At 38.1% G+C, this 17,940-nt stretch overlaps 3 protein-coding genes and 1 long non-coding RNA gene across 5 annotated transcripts in view; 3 read left to right on the top strand and 1 right to left on the bottom strand.

The window, feature by feature from the left end:
* The first annotated feature begins 1,270 nt into the window (after positions 1 to 1,270).
* Positions 1,271 to 5,062, top strand: LOC125882297 (B-cell receptor CD22-like). The gene is made up of 7 exons (XM_049566087.1): positions 1,271 to 1,334; positions 1,465 to 1,839; positions 1,916 to 2,218; positions 2,320 to 2,616; positions 3,156 to 3,207; positions 4,862 to 4,919; positions 5,009 to 5,062. The coding sequence occupies exons 1-7, from the start codon at positions 1,271 to 1,273 to the stop codon at positions 5,060 to 5,062; spliced, it is 1,203 nt and encodes a 400-aa protein (XP_049422044.1).
* A 965-nt stretch (positions 5,063 to 6,027) lies between these two features.
* Positions 6,028 to 11,611, top strand: LOC125882218 (vascular cell adhesion protein 1-like). Of its 2 annotated transcripts, none has more exons than XM_049565965.1 (8): positions 6,028 to 6,155; positions 6,500 to 6,565; positions 6,818 to 7,195; positions 7,657 to 7,959; positions 8,061 to 8,321; positions 9,218 to 9,308; positions 9,861 to 9,900; positions 10,223 to 11,610. In XM_049565965.1, the coding sequence occupies exons 2-8, from the start codon at positions 6,523 to 6,525 to the stop codon at positions 10,448 to 10,450; spliced, it is 1,344 nt and encodes a 447-aa protein (XP_049421922.1). In that variant the 5' UTR covers positions 6,028 to 6,155; positions 6,500 to 6,522; the 3' UTR covers positions 10,451 to 11,610. The 2 variants fall into 2 exon arrangements, with proteins under 2 accessions (XP_049421922.1, XP_049421923.1); XM_049565966.1 differs by lacking the exon at positions 6,028 to 6,155 and adding an exon at positions 6,246 to 6,249 and having other exon boundaries at positions 10,223 to 11,611.
* Positions 7,656 to 17,940, bottom strand: part of LOC125882224 (uncharacterized) — a 51,742-nt gene continuing 41,457 nt past the window's right edge. Inside the window, exon 3 of the long non-coding RNA XR_007448319.1 lies at positions 7,656 to 7,723. This is a non-coding gene — a long non-coding RNA (uncharacterized LOC125882224). The remainder of the gene's footprint in view (positions 7,724 to 17,940) is intronic.
* Positions 12,970 to 16,083, top strand: LOC125882216 (sialic acid-binding Ig-like lectin 12). Its single transcript, XM_049565963.1, has 7 exons — positions 12,970 to 13,345; positions 13,473 to 13,847; positions 13,921 to 14,223; positions 14,325 to 14,585; positions 14,703 to 14,793; positions 14,971 to 15,028; positions 15,374 to 16,083. Exons 1-7 carry the CDS (start codon positions 13,282 to 13,284, stop codon positions 15,605 to 15,607), a joined length of 1,386 nt encoding a protein of 461 aa, XP_049421920.1. The 5' UTR covers positions 12,970 to 13,281; the 3' UTR covers positions 15,608 to 16,083.

Here is a 17,940-nt window from a genome sequence, read left to right on the forward strand (position 1 = left end):
CAGTGGTGACTCCCCACCTCTGGAGCTGTCATTAAGTCAGAATATGTGTCCATTCCTCAATTACCCGGTAAGTTATTTATATTTCTTTAGCCCGTAAGGGTCCACTGATCAAAAGAATTTAAAGTGTCTTCATAAAAACTAATCAAAGGTACGAATATCATTTTAACAGGACTAAGTGGTGGTGTGTCGTAATGCTGGGTGCCATAATCCTTGAGCGCTGTAAATCACTCTCTGATGCCCAGTCTGTTGGAGCTAGATCACATGAAGGATACATAACTAATATGTTATTTGAAACCTGATTTTTATACAAGTAATATTAAAACTAGTTTAAATTAACTCTTTGATCATATTTTCCCATCTTTGCTGAGCAACAGTTTTGTGTGAAAGGAATTGAAGGCCTGTCTGATATAGACGACTGTCCCAAATATGTGGTTGTTGAAGTCCGTGATATAACCAAATAATAGCACGGCTGTTAATCTAACTTTTACAGTATTTTATCATTTAGCACACAGGTTCATGATGGCTGTGTAACTGTGTAGATGACTGCTGATATGATATGACATTTAAGGTGTAGAACTCAGCAGCAAACACTGTGGTATCTGTACATGTTAATCATGAGAAGTTCATACTTTCACCTGAATACTTTTCATTTGCTCAGTCATTTGTTTTTTGTTCTGGCATTTCCTGTAAATCACTCAGCTCAGATGATATTTAGCAAATGCTCAACAAAACCAGTTGGACTTATTCTGTAGTCATGAAACACGGGAAGTTTTAAACCACAAACACAAAACAGGGAAGTTTTTTTTTTGCACCTGAGCTCAAATTCACAAACTAATATTCATTTTGAAATTATCCATCAAAGGATCTCATTGCTGTTCTTTTATTTGATTTGGGCGTGTTTGGTAAGAGCAGACTTTTTTCCATTTATTTTGCTTCTTATCTTTTATACCACGACAGACATATTATTTTGTTGCTCTTCATGAACTTTACAGAATACATGATTGAGTGTTTAATTTGATCATTTTGTTCAGCAGAACTAAGCTGCATAGGTGAGAGTTTGCTTCAGCCGCATTTTACTGCTGCTTTATTTAGAATTTACCACTGAAGTTATTAATTTATCACTAAATAAACACTAAATCCTGGTTGTATGGTGCACATATCTGGTCTAATTGTGTGCACTCTAAGTAGATATTTTATTACAAGGACTCACATTCTTTACACAGTAATAGCTCATGTTTTAAAAGTATCTGCATTATTGTGTTTGTAGGTGATGGCAGCTCTGTCTGTGAGCATTGCAACATTCAACATGTTGCTCCATATCCTCTTTCTTTCAGGTGAGCTGTTTGTTCAGTGCAGATAGAGATAATTTTGAAAAACTACATGCAGCATCATACTGTTGATGTATATTTGTCTATTCAGAGAGATTTTGTTGACCTTGTATTAATCATGAGTCTGATTTCACAGGTGCTTTGGCTGCTTGTCCTGAAGGGACATACCCCTTCATTACTGTACCACAGAAGATGGAGGCACTGAGTGGATCTTGTCTGCAAATCCCATGTTACATCACAAATGATGACATGCATAGGGATGGCACAGGAAATGTTGGAAAGTGGATTAAAAGCGTCGCTGAATTCAAAATTAAAAAAAATTTGATTTTCGACAGTAATAAGACAGTTAACATCTATCCAATGAATATCACTGGAAACCTGAGTGAGAGAAACTGCGCCACTTTATTTTCTAATCTGATCATAAATTACACAGACACATACTACTTCAGATTTGAGAACAGTGAATACAAGGCAACAGCTGCTTGTGACCCTCTTCAAATAACAGTTCAAGGTAAGAGAGGTTTTTTTTTTCAGTCAAGACAAGAACATGAGGAGCAGTGTCTGATTCTTTTTTTTTTTAACCACAGATTCTCCTCCAAGCCCCAGAATTGAGATCTCAGGCAATCTGAGGGAGAAGGAGTCTGTCACTATAACCTGCTCAGCTTCCACTCCCTGTCCACACTCCCCTCCTGAACTCACCTGGAATCTCCAACAAGACCCTCACAACACAATAGAGGAGAATACAGATCGAACCTTCACAACTAAAATCCAGGAGACCATCACTCTGTCAGACAAACATGATGGAGTCACCATCACCTGTTCTGCCACATATCCTGTGGGTGGAGGAAACTATAAGACAGCAGAGGAGAGAAAGACTCTCAATGTTTCATGTAAGACAACCAGTGTTTGTTATTGGATCCTGACATCACATGATGATTCATGTGATGTCAGCTGATTCTAACGAATAAAGTTAATCTCACATTTTCATCAGATGCTCCCAAGAACACCTCAGTGTCCATCAGTCCATCAGGTTTGGTGTCAGCAGGTAGCTGGGTGAACCTGACCTGCTCCAGCAGAGCCAGTCCTCCCGTCAGCAGCTTCACCTGGTTCAAGACCAGCAATACTGGACCCATCAAAGTGTCTGAAGGAGACTTTTACAGCTTTAATGTGACAGATGGTGGAGTTTATTATTGTGTGGCCACAAATGATCTTGGTAATGAAACATCGCCAGAGATCCATCTGACTGTTAAAGGTAAATACTGCGTGAATTACTCTGTAAATTCTGTGTGTGGATGAAGGAAACTATAGAGAGAGGAGCAGAGAAGAAAAAGACACGTTTCATGTAAAACTTTTTTTGTTGTTGAAGTTGTTGTTTTATGAAGATGATAGCAGGTGGCAATACAACTGATCTTTTCTCATCATGTGCCAAACATTCCAGACTCTCCCAGGGACACCTCAGTGGTCATCAGTCCCACTGATCCAGTGTCAGTTGGCAGTGTGGTGAACCTGACTTGCTCCTGTAGAGGAAACCCTGCTGTTGTCAACTTTGTGTGGTTCATGATCACTGATGGCAGACTGGAAATGATCAGAGCTGATACACAGTTTATGGCTTTAAGGTGACCAAGAGTGATCGAGGCAGAGTGTATTATTGTGGATGCAGAAATGATCTCGACATTCAACTCTCAACAGGACGTCAGCTGATATTTGAAGGTAACCACAGACATTAAGATACTTCAGAGTGATAACATTTCTCAGTAAGTGGAAGTTGACTGTGCCGTTGTGTTACAGATGATCAACAGTCTGAAGCAGTTAGTGTTGAAGTTGTAGTGAAGATCCTGGGAATCATAATGCTCATCAGTACACTGGTCATCTTTGAGTGGTGAGACAAACTTTTCCATGATGTGATCATTTGCAGCTACTCACTAACTGATCTGATTTTAAATGTGGTTTGGCTGTATGAGACACATCACCATCAGTCCAGCAAAAACAAAAAACCCCCACCAAACCAGTGAAGGTAAGCCACTAAATAAGGAGAGGCATTTCATTATCGAGCAACTTCACTGTCTAAGAATCAATTTCACACCACTGTCTGGGTGAAAAACCGATTCTGATTGGCTGCAGGGTGTCCGTCAAAAACCAATAGTTCTGGTGGAACTGTCTGTTCACTGTCTAAATGTATGTGCTGGCTACATAATAGTATCAGCCTCTGTCTAATATTAGTAACCATGGCAATAGGAATACAGTCAAAGCCTCTGTTTGTAATTTCTTTACAACCCTGAGTTTAGTCCCTCAGTGCTGCAGGGACTACACTTCCTCTCTGAACTTTAATGAACATCTCACATCCCATTTGCTATTCAACCCACTACTTCAGGCTGCGGCCGACAGTAATGTTACACATTGCGTATTGTTTCTTTGTGAAAATCTTAATATTGATTTAGGGACAGTGACATGGCTCAATAGCCAGCTAGTCTTGTTGTTAAACATACTGTCAAATTATATCCACTGTGTTCTGTTCACTGTCATAACCTGGCTCCTAGGACAAACTCTGGAAGGGACACAATGGAGGGTGTTAAATCAAAAGATATTTATTATAACAAAGTAAACAACTAATTAAAAACTACATATGAAGTGTGGCCAATCAGTAAGTCAGTGATGTAGATGTGAGTGAGTAGAAACCGAGTTGCAGCTTGTGAAAAACTTAAGATTATGATTGCAAAAAGCATGAAAACATTGTTTGCAAAGTGACCATGGTATAAGCGGGATAATGCACTGCAAGGTGCCTATTATCAGGAATCAAAGGCCTTTGCGGAGGCAACCATCCTCTGCTGTGTGTTGAATGTTTCACACCTCCATGTTGGCCATTAGTTCCTGATCCCTCACTTAATGGCTTTATTTGCAGATTTCACTGGTCACTGTTGATTCTGAAAGTAATGTAGGCTGAGGGAAAGGAAATAACAAAAAAGCTAATTATGACACATGACACTGCAGACTGGTGAAATTAATAAATAGCTGGTACACAAATGGAGCATTTACTTGCTAAAACAATGATGAATATTGGATTTAGATCTTCCAGGTGGCCAGAGACATGTCTCCAAATCATAATAATGTTAGTCTGTATCTGCTGGATGTGTAAATAGACAGTTTTAGCTAACATGTTTGCCATAACAGCTTTTTATGTACAATTTATTCATCCATAAAAACACAAATCAATGATTACAGAACATAAAACATAAATATGCAGACATTAAAAGCATGACTAAAACAAAATATTCAACAACAACAACAAAAAATGCTACCATGGCAAAAGAGCTGCACACATTTATTTTTGGCCACTTGAGGTCAGCCTAAAGAGCTGTAAACACAACACTGACAAGTTATTACCTCATAAAGATGATTATAAAGGTGAGCATTATCGTGTGTGTGTGTGTGTGTGTGTGTGTGTGTGTGTGTGTGTGTGTGTGTGTGTGTGTTAACTTTATGAAGGCCGTATTTATGTGGCTGATTGCTTTACTGTTGTTGCCGTTGCTCTATAGTGTGGTTCTTGTGAGGCCCTGGGATGCTAACACAATCGCAACACAACTGGTGAAACTGGTACACAAATATGTTAAAGCTTTTTCCGCTGCAGTAAATTCACTGCAGAGCACTAACACCTCTCTCTCCCTGTTGTTTCATTTCCACAGGAGGCAGTAGACGCGGTGTATGTCAACAGTGCTGTGGAGTTACAACCATCATGAGCCAGAAGGAGAGGAGGAAGATGTTTTGTGCACTATGAATGCAACAATAAATGCACAACATTATAGATTTTCTCTGTAGATTTTCTACATTTGGGTGCATAATATCTAAGGTTTTTGGACATGTTTTTTTCCTGCTTTGTGTCTGTTATTAAGATCAATTTAACACAAAAATAACAATATCTTCTTTAATCATTTAACTTTTGTGTGATTCAAGTGATTCTTGGCTACTGATTTTTTTTTTCAAATTGTTCTTAAGATATCAAAGAGATGCTTCAATCATGCATTTAATTTTCATTGCTTAGCTGCTGTGTCACAACTGGATGCATGTGAAGTGTATTGAATAAAAATAAAAAAAATATTAAAAAGACAGAAATATTTGAACTCTTAGATTTTCTTCAAGGAAGCTTTTCACAGAGCAGAAGTTAATCATAAGGAAAGCATTCAGCTTTGTAATGACCAACCAGGCAGGGCTTTTTCAAAAGGTTTTTGTAATAGAATTTTAAAAATCTGCATATGTAGAAATTAATGCGATATTTAGGACACCAAAAAGATGTTTAGACTATGAATTTAATTATCATTGCGTATATGGTGTTTCTATTGGATGCATTTAAAGTGTGTTGTATAAAAATGTCTTTAGAGAGACTTTGATATTTTTTGCAAGGGCATAAAGTGTGAAGTGTTTATCGCTTATTCTGTCATTTAGCATGTATTCACACAGGTTCATGACAGCTGTGTGACTGTTTAGATTACTGCTGATATAATGCAGAACTCAGCAACAAACATTGTGGTATCTGTACATGTTAATCATGAGACGTTCATACTTTCACCTGCTCAATTATGTCATTATTGAGGTGAATTATATAAAAAACAAATGAAGGCTTGCAATGAGTCATGTCATTTGAAACCTAAACATTTTAGGATGTCGTAATATCTGACTTCCTTACTCACAGGATATGAGCAACAAGGGCAAAACTGCAGCATTTTAGTCATGGGGGTCATGTGATATCGAGCAACTTTGCCACCAAACACAGTGAACTGCAATTCTTTAACAGCAAGTCCTACGTCTTTCATGTAACAGTGGCTTGATTTGGCGGTAAGTTTCAGTTCTGCTAAAAATAACTTACCTCATTTAACTCTAAAATCTTACATTCACATTTTCATTTCCTTTTTAGCCTTGGGCTCGTTGGGTGAGGAAACATTTAACTGAACTCATTGTTTTGTATTTTTTAGCTTTAATTGATTTGATTGATTTGAAGCACAGCTCTGCAGGAGACTTTAATTGCTGCTTATAAAACAACAGTGAACTCTGGTTGAACAGGGCAAGTTTCCTGTGTGACAGTGAAGTAGGGAAGTTGCCTTAAACAACAGAGAATGCTTTGTAAGTATATGATTAGGACAACAGAACGGTAACAGTGTTTTTGTGTTCACAAAATCCAGGGAGCCAGCTTCTGTCTGTGAATATGATGACAAAAAGCATGTTACTGAGCGTCCTGTTTGTTTCAGGTGAGCTGTTTACTTGAATCATTTACAATCTGAGCTTCATTTCGTAACAATGTAGAAAGACCAGAGTAGATAGGCCTAGAGTTAATTTTTTCTTCTCATCCTGAGTGAGAATTAAAATGTTTTTTAAGGAATTTATCAACAAGACAGGCTGAAAATATCAGCATGTGACATACTTCTGCTTTGTTTATCATAAATGTTCTCTTAGTGCAGTTTTTTTCCTACATTTTGTTAATCATGGATCTGATTTTACAGGTGCTTGGGCTTCTTGTTCAAAGAACCTATACATTACTGCACCAAAGAACATGGAAGCAATGAGTGGATCTTGTTTGCAAATCCCTTGTAACTTTAGATCTGAACCAGAAGAGGACTTCAGCAGCACAAGCCCTTCCTTTGGAGTGTGGATTAAAAATGACTCCAGATTTGGCATCTATCCAAACAATGTGATTTTCAACAGTAGTAAGACAATTAACACCTACCCAATGAGTATTACTGGAGACCTGAATCAGAAAAACTGCACCACTTTATTTTCCAGTTTAATCACAAGTCACACAGACACATACTACTTCAGAATTGAGAACAGGCCATTTATTGCAACAGCTGCTTGTGACCCTCTTCAAATAACAGTTAAGGGTAAGTAAGTCTCTTGTTGTTGCAGCTTTGGCTTTAACAGCAAACACGGTGATCCTTGTCTTCATTGTGAAACTACTGTGGAAGGATAGACAGTATCATTTGTGGCCAAATGTTACAGAAACCAGCCTGTGATCAGTCAGGATATCCAAAATGTTCTAATAATTGAAAACTGATAGGATGTTTCCTTCTATATATATATTGTATTGCATATCCTATTGTAATGTACATATTTTGGTAACTGTTAAAAAGAATGAATGTTACTGTTAACAAACTTTTAAAAGGGGAAGTCTCATGTGGTCACTTTCTCTCACTCGTTTACATTAATCATGTGTGGAAGACAAAATCTACATAACTGGGTTTTTACACATTTACAATGAAGGGTCAACTTTGCAGATGTTGATCATTGGTACTAAGTAAAATATTGTATTCTTTACTGTAAAATGTTTGATTTGAAACCACAGATTCTCCTCCGAGGCCCAGAATTGAGATCTCAGGTGATCTGAGGGAGAAGGAGTCTGTCACTATAACCTGCTCAGCTTCCACTCCCTGTCCACACTCCCCTCCTAAACTCACCTGGAATCTCACACAACAACCTCACAACACAATAGAGGAGAACACAGATCAAACCTTCACAACCAAAATCCAGGAGACCATCACTCTGTCAGACAAACATGATGGAGTCACCATCACCTGTTCTGCCACATATCCTGTGGATGGAGGAAACTATAAGACAGCAGAGGAGAGAAAGACTCTCAGTGTTTCATGTAAGACAACCAGTGTTTGTTATTGGATCCTGTCAGCACACGATGATTCATGTGATGTCAGCTGATTCTAATGAATAAAGTTAATCTCACATTTTCCTCAGATGCTCCCAAGGACACCTCAGTGTCCATCAGTCCATCAAGTTTGGTGTCAGCAGGTAGCTGGGTGAACCTGACCTGCTCCAGCAGAGCCAATCCTCCCGTCAGCAGCTTCACCTGGTTCAAGATAAACAAAGATGGACCCATCAAAGTGTCTGAAGGAGACTTTTACAGCTTTAATGTGACAGATGGAGGAGTTTATTACTGTGTGGCCATAAGTGATCTTGGTACTGAATCATCATCAGAGATCCATCTGGCTGTTAAAGGTAAATACTGTGTGAATTTCTCTGTAAATTCTGTGTGTGGGAGAGATTCATTCATCTGACTAATGAAGATAAACAGAACTGTGCTGCACCTAGTTGTTGTAGTTATGTTGTAGTATTTTATGCATCAATGTGAACATACACTTAAATGGGAATGATATGCTTAAAATAGGACTTGTGAGATGTGTGAAAAGGGGGAGACAGTATGGGGAAGCAGAAATAAAGAGGCTGGAAATGTATGAATGAAGTTTGGCATTGGGAAGAGAGAAGAATGGAGAGAATTTCAGCAACAAAGGAAAATAAGGCAAAACGTGAGACAGAAGATTTTCTCTACTGAATTTTGCATGAGCTTTATTCCAATCGCGGCTGGTACAGATTTTCACTTTTCTTATTGTACAGTGTCAAATTCATTCCACACTACATCTGCAAACGTAGTTGACTCAGCACTTTTCCATTCAAACCAATGCTGTAGCAGAGGTCAGTATTATTACAGGTCCTATTCAGCACAGTCTCACACAGTTCTGTCAACTTCTCCTCTGCTACCTTGCCCAGTGAGTCTCGGAAGGCATATAGTTTAGCCTCTCAAAGACATATACTTATCTCAGAAAGCAGGACTACCATTCTCCTCTGACTCCTCTCACTCCTGAGGCCCTTGAGCTCCAGCACGCCTCTGCATTTAAAGGAATAGTATGATCAACCAACAAGCACCAGCTGCACCAATCACCTCACCTGGCACTGCCCTCCTGAGCTGTTCACACACCTCAAACATGCTCACTTCCATAAATACATATGCAAAACACTGTAGAAAAGTCAAGCTGAGCCTTACATTAAGCTGGATGACAGCTATGAAAGGTATTAACCTTACTTTTTCACATATAATTTTTTTGTTTCTGCATCAGTAAAACTACTTGATAGCTCTTCACCATGGGGGGCAGTTATTGGAGGGATCATCGGGATCATCATACTCATCTGTGTGGTTGTTGTCGTTTGGTAAGTATCACAAATCTGTTTTATTACCAAATCTATCTACCTGAAACAATGGTATTTCTGTCCATATTTTTTTCTTTTTTTAAATCAGTGATTTGCTTGTTAATCACACTTGTTATTTGTCAGTATTAATTATTTTACAACTCTTGCATTTCATACTGTCAGTTATTTCAGCCTGAATGCCTTCAATGGATGGAAATTTCAAGGTGTTTTTTACATTCATATCTTCATTATACTATAGTACGTTCTTCCTGGTACGAGGTGGTGATCCTAGTTTACTGTGAATTCAAAGTCAAAGATGCATTTGTTGAGTTCCTCAGGGTTCTATTCCTGGGCAGTTTCTGTGGTGTGTACGTGTTGCCACAACATCCAAACATACACAAACAGAACACAGATATGCAGATGACATGTTGTTTTTGTTTTTTTTGAGTCTTTCAATATCACACAACTTGACTCACTAAATCGGTGTCTAAGTCAGGTAAATGTTGAAACATGTTAAATACAAAGGCTTTGTGATATTGTTATCATTGTTATTAATACTCTTATGTCTTTCAGGTGGTTAAAGTCAAAACATCCAACTTCACAACAAACACAGGTAGGAAAATTCTTACAATACACAACTGTGTGCTATGAATGGGTTTCTCACAATTCACATTGACTGCACTCAAGATCCATACTGGACTAAACAGGTTCCTTAATCAGAGAGTAAATGTGGAGAAATGGAAATATGATAAAAACATAGTGATAGATTCCCTTTTTTCACACAGCTACAATTTTCTTATTGCCCTGTCCAACAAAGGCTAATCATTTTGATGATTACCTTTTATTTTAGCAGTGGGAGCTGGAAAAATGAGGTGAACTGAAGGAAGTTGATGAAGATTTCTCACAACATTTCTCATTTGGTCTGTTTTTCACAGAGTCTAACAGCTCAGCAGTCGGCTGAATCAGCCAAATCAACAGAAACAGAGGACATCCATTATGGAGAGATCGACTTCTCCAAGAGGAGACCTGAACCGTCCTCGACTTCAGTGCAGGACAGTGGACAGCAGCAGGATACGCTGTATGCACAGGTCAAAGTGTCCAAGAGGTTCGCACAGACTGCTGACGACCGAGAGGATCTCTATGCTCAAGTGAAGAGAAAATAAATGTATGGGTGTATTTTTTATTAAACAATTATTATTATTTTATTACTATTACAGCTCAAAGTTCTTTGCATTATATTAAGATAGTGACAGTTTGTATGTTTTTTATCAGTACTTGTGGTGTTTCTAGATTCAAAATTCCTGTTTGCCACACATATCAAATTTGCTCATCTAACATGCATCACATTTATTTATCATACATGGATATGTGTTAAGTTTACAACTAACCCACAGATGATTTTTTTTTTTGACCCAACTTTTACATATTGTGTGTAAAATTACAAAAATTATACCATTTAATCACAAAAAAAAAGAGAGGAACAATTACTTGACTTCTGACAGATATTTTTTTTAAATAAAGCTCAGGAAGGACAAGCAGACATGACCACTGCATACAAACTGTGACATTTCTTTTTATAAATAGGATGATGACAAATAAAACGGGGCGTAAAATGGTAAAATATTTCCATTACCTCATTTGGTTGAGCTCATGTTGCCTCCCTCTTCTTCCATTCTCCAAAGATATGATCTGAGTATTGGTTGTGTTTCCACAGGCTTTCTGTGTAAAGGTCAAGTGCTATCTAGCTGATTTACAACATAAACTAACTGGAATATAATAAGTTACAATTGAGTTGAAATGTAGCTGAAATGATGGCTGAAAAAATGGTAAAAAGTAACTGTATTATACACTATAGTTATCATGACAGCAGTGAATTATTATCTTTATTTATTTATGGGATACGTAACTTGAATAATTTACCATTTAACTTTTTTCATCTGGTGTAAAATTAAAGTACTACATCTTCTATTTTACAGCCTGCAAACTATCAAACTCTGGTACAAGCAAGCCAAAGAAGTTACATTATTATAATCGTTATGGGTTTGAAGTTGTTGTTTTTTAAGTATGTAGTGGGCGGAGCTCAGTTGGTAAACAGTGATGCCATGTACTTTCGTGCACCAATCAGAATTTAGCACAATAACTGACCACAAACTGGTGACAGCTGATGGGGTTGTTGGAGTTTTTCTGTGTTAAACTCATAATACTCAAAACACTTTAAAAATGGATCTGCACTGAACAATAATAAACATTAGACTAGATGAAGTCATGTGTGGTGTTTGTATTAATCTTCATATGAGAGACAGTTCAGCTACCTCATGTCACCTATCAGCAGGCTCTTTTTAGCACCGTGTGCTGCATGTTGGTTTCCTCTGCTTTTTTTTTTTTAAATTTTCCTGCATTTGCATTGTTAATTCTGTGGTTGTAATAAATGGCACAGACCCACACTGAGGGTTCAGCCTCTTCATGAAAGACACTTTGACCAGACTTATGGAAGGTGACATGACATCAGTTGTCGTTGCAGTGTTGTAGAATGAGACCAACCTGTCGTACAACATTTGACCACTAGGCTGCACTCTTGGTCACATAGTGGCAGAGTTTATGGTTTTGCTGTCACTGAACTACCAAGCTTTTTCGATATCTTGCCTAAAACCGCAGGACGAGGTCCACTGCACATTTTACAGTGATCCAGTTGTTCTTTGATGGTTGATCAGGTTAGTCGACAGTTAACAATTTGACCACAGCGCCCCATGTCTGAGTCTGTTTCTAGTTATTCTCCTTTTTAGTTTTGCTATAATCCAGTCTCCAAATCTTTATGATAAAGGTAGCTGCCCAGTGTTGTTGTTGTTTTTCAGAATGCTGGACTCACTTACTGTACTACTTTTGAACATGACCATAAAGTGTCAGTAAAGAAGAAGCAGAATAGTAAACATAGGGCTTAAGTAATTTGGGAGGAAGCTGCAACAATGGGAGATCATGTCAGATAGTTACAGGTTTGGTCATAATTGTCTATTGTACATAGTGCGTGACCAAACAACTTTTTTTTCTGTTAAAAAATAGATCTTGGAGTATTTGATGAGTGTTTGAGGGTTGTGTTTACTGTTCACAGATAAAAGCAGTGAAGATTTTTTTGTAGAACGTGTGTTCAGCAGTGAATTATAGTGTAGTTTAAACTAATCTTTTCTTAAGATAAAATGCTTCTACCTGGAGAGCAAGCGGGACAGATGTTGACAGTGTTTTCTTTTATTGTTTGCAATACCGAAGTACATAATTTTCATTTGCTCAAATTAGTTCATTTGTTTTTTTGTGATTTATAGCATATGACATACTCCACATACAGAAGCAGCATAGGCACGCACATGGGATGTGGGCAGTAAATGTGAGAACTTCTGGTATTGCTGTAGCATTTACTGTAAGTCACTCAGCTCAGATGATATTTAGCAAATGTACAACAAAACCAGCTGGACTTATTCCGCAGTCATGAAACACAGGAAGTTTTAATGTACAACCACTCAACAGGGAAGTTGTTTTTTCTTCTCTTTTTTTTGCCCTGAAGCAGACATTCACAAAATGATATTCAGTTTGAACTCACCCACTGAAGGATCTCATTGCTGCTCTCTTTTTGATTTGGGTTTGTTTGGTAAGATGATAATTTTTTCACTTATTTTGCTTCTTAGCTTTTTTCTCCAGGACAATCATATTATTTTGTTGCTCTTTATGAACTTCACAGAAAACATGATCTAATATTTAATTTGATCATTTTGTTTAGCAGAAGCTATATAGGTAAGAGTTCGCTTTAGCAGCATTTTACTGCTGCTTTTTTTATAATTTACTTCTGAAGTTGTTGATAGATATCAATATTTACAACACACTGAATCCTGGTTGTATAGTGCAAGTTTCTGGTCTAAATGTGTGCACTCTAATTAGAGAGACGGACATTCTTTACACAGCAATAGCTCACGTCTTTAAAGTAACTGCATGATTGTGTTTGTAGGTGATGGCAGCTCTGTCTGTGAGCATTGCAACATTCAACATGTTGCTCCATATCCTCTTTCTTTCAGGTGAGCTGTTTGTTCAGTGCAGATAGAGATAATTTTGAAAAACTACATGCAGCATCCTGCTGCTGTGTATTTGTCTATTCAGAGAGATTTCTGTCATCTTGTATTAATCATGCATCTGATTTCACAGGTGCTTTGGCTGCTTGTCCTGCAGGGACATATCCCTTCATTACTGCACCACAGAAGATGGAGGCACTGAGTGGATCTTGTCTGCAAATCCCATGTTACATTACAAATGATGACATACATAGGGATGGCACAGGAAATGTTGGAAAGTGGATTAAAAGTGTTGCTAACCACAGAATTCCAAACAATGTGATTTTCGACAGCAGTAAGACAGTTAACGACTATCCAATGAATATCACTGGAAACCTGAGTGAGAGAAACTGCACCACTTTATTTTCTAATCTAATCATAAATTACACAGACACATACTACTTCAGAATGGAGAACAGTGAATACAAGGCAACAGCTGCTTGTGACCCTCTTCAAATAACAGTTAGAGGTAAGAGAGATTCTTTTATCAGTCAAGACAAGAAAATGAGGAGCAGTCTCTGATTATTTTTTTTTAACCACAGATTCTCCTCTGAGCCCCAGAATTGAGATCTCAGGTGATCTGAAGGAGAAGGAGTCTGTCACTATAACCTGCTCAGCTTCCACTCCCTGTCCACACTCCCCTCCTAAACTCACCTGGAATCTCCAAAAACACCCTCACAACACAACAGAGGAGAACACAAATCAAACTTTCACAACTAAAATCCAGGAGACCATTACTCTGTCAGACAAACATGATGGAGTCACCATCACCTGTTCTGCCACATATCCTGTGGATGAAGGAAACTATAGGACAGCAGAGGAGAGGAAGACTCTCAATGTTTCATGTAAGACAACCAGTGTTTGTTATTGGATCCTGACATCACATGATGATTCCTGGGATGTCGACTGACTCTGTTGAATAACGTTTATTTCACATTTTCATCAGATGCTCCCAAGAACACCTCAGTGTCCATCAGTCCATCAGGTTTGGTGTCAGCAGGTAGCTGGGTGAAACTGACCTGCTCCAGCAGAGCCAGTCCTCCCGTCAGCAGCTTCACCTGGTTCAAGACCAGCAAACATGGACCCATCAAAGTGTCTGAAGGAGACTTTTACAGCTTTAATGTGACAGATGGTGGAGTTTATTATTGTGTGGCCACAAATGATCTTGGTAATGAAACATCATCAAAGATCCATCTGACTGTTAAAGGTAAATACTGAACTGTACTGAATCCACTTACTTTACAAACATCTTGTGCAACAGCTGCATCAGATTTGTTTCACATCTTCTTTTAGTGGTCACTCACAGTTAGTTTGTTTCTCGTAGCAGAATCATCTGATGGATCTCTACAATGGAAGCTAATTCTTGGAGGAATCATTGGGATCATCGTACTCATCTGCCTGGTGCTCTGTGTTTGGTGAGTATCACAAATTAAGCAAGCTAAAAGTTTTAGCTTAGCTACATTCAAGATGAAGACACAGATTATTAAGTGATCTGTCAGTTGTCACACCTATACACCAATGTCTCAAAGAGCAGATTTTTGACATTCAGTGTAGAAACTAATCCAGATTTAAACTGATGATTTATTTTACAGCACTCTTGTGTGTGGGAGGCGGTTGAAGTCAACACATTCAACTCAACAACAGAGTCAGGTGGGAATATACTAAACTTTTTTTTTTTTTTTTTTACAGTACTGCCCTCTAGATATTTTGCATGTGTCCACAGTGACTGTGTACTGTAGGTATATGAAAGTATCTGGACTTGAACACTCAATACACAATCTACTTTTAGAGAACCTTCGTGAGACAAAAGGGGAAGAAACAAAACAAATGTAACCAAATATCCTGTTAACAACCCAAGATTGTAAAACTGTGCATATCACGGAAGAGGCGAAAAATACATTCTGAGCTCTATAGTGACACAATATAACATGCTGTGTCACGACTGGATCACAACTCCAAATCCAGCTACTGACAACTATTTCAATGTTTTTACAGAATCATACAGGTGAAGAAATGGCTGCTGTGGAGCCAGCAAGAAAAACAGAAGAACAAAAAGAAAAAGAAGAAGACATCCATTATGGAGAGATCGACTTCTCGCAGCAGGGATCTAAACCATCTTCAGTCAATCAGGACAGTGAACAGCAGCAGGACACACTGTATGCACAGGTCAAAGTGTCCGAGCCAGCAAACATCCCAGAGGATCTCTACGCTCAAGTGAAGAAAGAGTGAATGTATGGACATGTTTGGGTTTTTTTTTTTTTAACAAGAAATGTAATATTATTATCATTATTATTATTAGAACATGTTTTCTGTGCAACCTGCAGTTCATTGCAAAATATTTGAAGTGTGACATTTTTAATGTTTATGTTAATGTTACAGATTTTAAATTTCCTGTTTACCACACATGTAACATGATGAAGTACGGTCATGTTTTTCTGTATGTGAATGTTGTTGTTTTTGTTTTGTTTTTTGCACTTTAATAAAAGACTTGGCATGCAACAGATTGCATTTTTTGACCAAATATTTTACATTTGTAAATATTAAAATCCCTCCACTTAATGACAATAAATTAAAAACGAAAGAGGAATAGTTATTTCGCTTCTGACCTCTTTCTTTTTTTTTTTTTTGATCAAGCTCAGGAAGGATGATAGCAGCAATTTATACTGTACATACAAACTGTGACATTTCTTATTTAAATAAGGTGATGACCAATAAAATAAGACATAAAACTGTAAACATTTGCCTTCTCTTATTTAGCTGAGTTCATGTTGCCTCCCTGTTCTTACTTTCTCAAAAGTTATGACGAGTAACTGAGTCACTGGGTGTATTTCTACAGACATTTTCTGTAAAGGTCATTTGATAATTAATAAAAGAGTTGGAATTCAGTGGAAATGATGGCTTTAAAACAATTCATAGCTAATATGGTGAAGAGACTGAAAGTAATTGTACTACGTGATTGGGTATCATGACAGCAGTGTCTGTGAATTGTTGTCATTATATATGTTTGGTATCTGAAATAATTTATCATTCCAACTTTTTTTTATTGCAATCCGGTGTAATCTGGATTTTGCACCCTTTAAACTATCAAACTGTGGTGCAAGTATGCAATATGACTTGCATTATTATGATTGTAATGTGTTTGAAGTAGTGTCAGTAGTTTTACAAGTAGTGAAGGAGTAAAGGAGCGTACTTCCTCTTTCTACACAGGGATCTTTTGTTGTGTGAGGCTGTGGTCAGAAACAGATAAAATCTAAAAATAAATGATGCACCTTGTCACTGTAGCAGTGGGCAGCCAAACCAGTTTGATGAGCAGATTATAATGAATTAAGGGAAGTTGGAAGTGTGCTATTTCCAGGTTTAATTGTAACTGTACCATTATGTAATGTGGCAGCACACTCCTATGTGGAACTCTATGCATTCATCTTTTTTTTTTAACCCACTTTCACAACACTTCCTTGCATTCACTCCTGCTAATCCCCATTGTCCATTCATAGTTCACAGACCTGTGTATTCTGAGGAACCACCAAGAATTGTCACCCTGATCAGACAGAAGAGTTGCATCAGCTAACGAGGCACTTTGGGTATGATTCCTAAATATGGGTTAGGGTTAGTGTTTGCTGCTGATTATATGTGGACTGATATTTGTTTTATTTGTTTTAAACAGAAACATTAAGATAAAATAGAGATAAGACATTAGGACTTAAGACTTTTCTAAGATGATCCATTAATGTGGCATATCAAGATACTGATCAAACAGCATCATCACTACAACGGTGTGCCTTGGGATGGTCACAGAAGGTCACTTTAAATTATGCAGTTTCATATGCAGGGTTTCTTTTGTATTATTCTAGTTGTTTGATTTTATTTGCCTCAGTGCAATCTTCAGGGCAGTTTTTTTTATTTAATTTAACTTTTATTTAACCAGAAAACAGTCAATATTAAAGTGCATAGGCCAGTTTGATCAAGTGGGTTTTGAGATGGGATGTAATGCTGTTGGACTGTTGAATGTGTGCATGTAGGGAGTTCCAGAGCCTGGGGACAGAGAAGCTGAAAGCCCTGGCACCCATGGTGCTGAGGTGTGAGGTGGGAATGGTCACGAGACCAGCAGAGGAAGAGCACAGGGAGTGAGAGGGGGGAACTCCTGGAGAGGGTCAGAGAGATAGGTGGGGGCAAGGTTGTGGAGGGCTTTGAAAGTGAGTGGAAGGTTTCTGTAGTCACTGCCACAGGTGTCATTAGTTTTTACAAAATGTGCCATTGGCATGTTGACTGCAGTAATGTCCACCACAGCTGTTGCCTGCTAACTGAAAATAAGTTTATTTCACTACCATAAGCCATCTCTAATGCTGTTTGAATTGAATTTCACAATACATCCAAACAGCCTCACAACTGCAGACCACAAGTAGCCACACCAGCTCAGGACCTCCACATCCAGCTTTTTCACCTGCAAGATCATCTGAGACCAGCCACCCAGACAGCTGATGCAACAGTTGGTTTGCACAACTAAAGAATTTCTGCAGAAACCGTCGGAAACCATAACAGGGAAGCTCATCTGCAAGCCCATT

Source organism: Epinephelus fuscoguttatus, linkage group LG21, assembly GCF_011397635.1.
Source record: "Epinephelus fuscoguttatus linkage group LG21, E.fuscoguttatus.final_Chr_v1".
Lineage (NCBI taxonomy): Eukaryota > Metazoa > Chordata > Actinopteri > Perciformes > Serranidae > Epinephelus > Epinephelus fuscoguttatus.

What these genes read in the sequence shown, in the direction of transcription:
- LOC125882216 (XM_049565963.1), top strand. Translation starts at nt 13,282, where the DNA reads ATGGCAGCTCTGTCTGTGAGCATTGCAACATTCAACATGTTGCTCCAT. An exon ending in CCATATCCTCTTTCTTTCAG is followed by an intron (nt 13,346 to 13,472) that starts GTGAGCTGTTTG and finishes CTGATTTCACAG; the next exon opens with GTGCTTTGGCTGCTTGTCCT. An exon ending in TGCCTGGTGCTCTGTGTTTG is followed by an intron (nt 14,794 to 14,970) that starts GTGAGTATCACA and finishes TTTATTTTACAG; the next exon opens with CACTCTTGTGTGTGGGAGGC.
- LOC125882297 (XM_049566087.1), top strand. Translation starts at nt 1,271, where the DNA reads ATGGCAGCTCTGTCTGTGAGCATTGCAACATTCAACATGTTGCTCCAT. An exon ending in CCATATCCTCTTTCTTTCAG is followed by an intron (nt 1,335 to 1,464) that starts GTGAGCTGTTTG and finishes CTGATTTCACAG; the next exon opens with GTGCTTTGGCTGCTTGTCCT. An exon ending in TTACTCTGTAAATTCTGTGT is followed by an intron (nt 2,617 to 3,155) that starts GTGGATGAAGGA and finishes TTGAAGTTGTAG; the next exon opens with TGAAGATCCTGGGAATCATA.
- LOC125882218 (XM_049565965.1), top strand. Translation starts at nt 6,523, where the DNA reads ATGATGACAAAAAGCATGTTACTGAGCGTCCTGTTTGTTTCAG. An exon ending in TCTTCAAATAACAGTTAAGG is followed by an intron (nt 7,196 to 7,656) that starts GTAAGTAAGTCT and finishes TTGAAACCACAG; the next exon opens with ATTCTCCTCCGAGGCCCAGA. An exon ending in GATCCATCTGGCTGTTAAAG is followed by an intron (nt 8,322 to 9,217) that starts GTAAATACTGTG and finishes TTTCTGCATCAG; the next exon opens with TAAAACTACTTGATAGCTCT.